The sequence below is a fragment of the Arachis ipaensis genome, chromosome B01, assembly GCF_000816755.2.
Source record: "Arachis ipaensis cultivar K30076 chromosome B01, Araip1.1, whole genome shotgun sequence".
NCBI lineage: Eukaryota > Viridiplantae > Streptophyta > Magnoliopsida > Fabales > Fabaceae > Arachis > Arachis ipaensis.
The window spans coordinates 112,619,254-112,619,631 of NC_029785.2; the positions used below are offsets into that span (position 1 = coordinate 112,619,254).

General features: G+C 32.0%; 1 protein-coding gene across 1 annotated transcript in view; it reads right to left on the minus strand.

The window, feature by feature from the left end:
* LOC107619049 (transcription factor PRE3) overlaps nucleotides 1-378 on the minus strand; it is a 1,522-nt gene continuing 1,144 nt past the window's right edge. The window contains exon 2 of the mRNA XM_016321258.2: nucleotides 1-307. Coding sequence (XP_016176744.1) covers nucleotides 158-307 — 150 coding nt within the window. The 3' untranslated portion in view covers nucleotides 1-157. The remainder of the gene's footprint in view (nucleotides 308-378) is intronic.

Below are 378 nucleotides of genomic sequence, written 5' to 3' on the forward strand. Positions count from 1 at the left end.
TTGACCTACTAAAAAGGGTTCGAGTAAATGTCCAGAAAAATATATGAGTAACAAAAGTAAAATCTAGTACTGAGAAGAGAATTACAAAAATAAAAAAGAAAATTGATGAAAAGACTATGGATAATAATTATTAAGTATAATAATAATTAAGGATCTACTACTGCAGAAGTAAATTTCTAATCAATGCCGCTTGGGCGGTGTCAGTTGTTGCCAACAACTCCGACAAACGCTCGCTAAGATCATCAACTTCTCTGTGTAAGCTTCTTATATAGTTGCATGTTTCTTGCAACACCTTCGCAGATGACACCTGAAATGCATTATTCTTATTTGCGTTACTCACTTTAATATATACACTTTACTTTTGAATATAATGACGTA